Source organism: Pygoscelis adeliae, unplaced genomic scaffold, assembly GCF_000699105.1.
Source record: "Pygoscelis adeliae isolate BGI_AS28 unplaced genomic scaffold, ASM69910v1 Scaffold532, whole genome shotgun sequence".
NCBI classification, from domain to species: Eukaryota; Metazoa; Chordata; class Aves; order Sphenisciformes; family Spheniscidae; genus Pygoscelis; species Pygoscelis adeliae.
The window spans coordinates 119,873-120,763 of NW_008824245.1; the positions used below are offsets into that span (position 1 = coordinate 119,873).

At 64.6% G+C, this 891-nt stretch overlaps 1 protein-coding gene across 1 annotated transcript in view; it reads left to right on the top strand.

Moving 5' to 3' along the window:
• HP (haptoglobin) overlaps positions 1-670 on the top strand; it is a 2,198-nt gene extending 1,528 nt beyond the window's left edge. The window contains exon 6 of the mRNA XM_009335253.1: positions 11-670. Within this exon, the coding sequence (XP_009333528.1) occupies positions 11-632 (622 nt within the window). The 3' untranslated portion in view covers positions 633-670. The remainder of the gene's footprint in view (positions 1-10) is intronic.
• Positions 671-891: the final 221 nt, after the last annotated feature.

Genomic DNA, 891 nt, shown 5'->3' on the forward strand with positions numbered 1-891 from the left:
CATTGGTGACGTGGCTGCTGACCACGGGCAGGAATGTCTACCTGAACCACAGTGAGAACACCAAGCCAGAGGAGATCGCCCCTACACTGCAGCTCTTCCTGGGCAGCCGGGAGCAGCCTGCCTTGGGCATTGAGCGCGTGGTGCTGCACCCCAGCTACCCGGAGGCTGTGGATCTGGCCCTGCTGAAGCTCAAGCAGAAGGTGCTCCTCGGAGAAGAGGTGATGCCCATCTGCCTGCCCCAGAAGGACTACGTGCGCCCGGGGCGGGTGGGTTACGTCTCGGGCTGGGGCCGTGGCGCCACCTTTGCCTTTCCCAACATGCTGAAGTACGTGATGCTGCCGGTGGCAGAGGGCGAGAAGTGCAGGCAGTACTACGAGGCACGGAATGCGTCCTACTGGGTCCAGCCCATCCTCAGCAATGACACCTTCTGTGTGGGCATGAGCGAGCTGCGGGAGGATACGTGCTACGGGGATGCCGGCGGCGCCTTTGCTGTGCAGGACCCCGATGACAACACCTGGTACGTGGCTGGCATCCTCAGCTACGACAAGACCTGCACGGCCTCCAAGTATGGCGTGTACGTGGATGTGCAGCGTGTCCTGGCCTGGGTCAAGGAGACGGTGGCGGCTGGCTGAGGTGGAGCCACGGGGGAATAAAACTGCCTCACACCTGGCTGCAGGCTCTGTTTGTCTGTCTGTCTGTCTGTCTGTCTGTGTGCAGCACTGCGGGGACGCGCACGTGTGCGTGTCCGTGCAGGGGGGTGAGCGTGCGCGTGCGCCTGCCCCTCGGTGGGGTGGTGCCTGGGGGGCCCGTGTGGAGTCCCTGGGGGGGTGGCTAGGGGGCCCTCGTCTGCAGGGGGTGCCTGCGGCTCTGTGGAGTTCTCCCCTCTCCCCT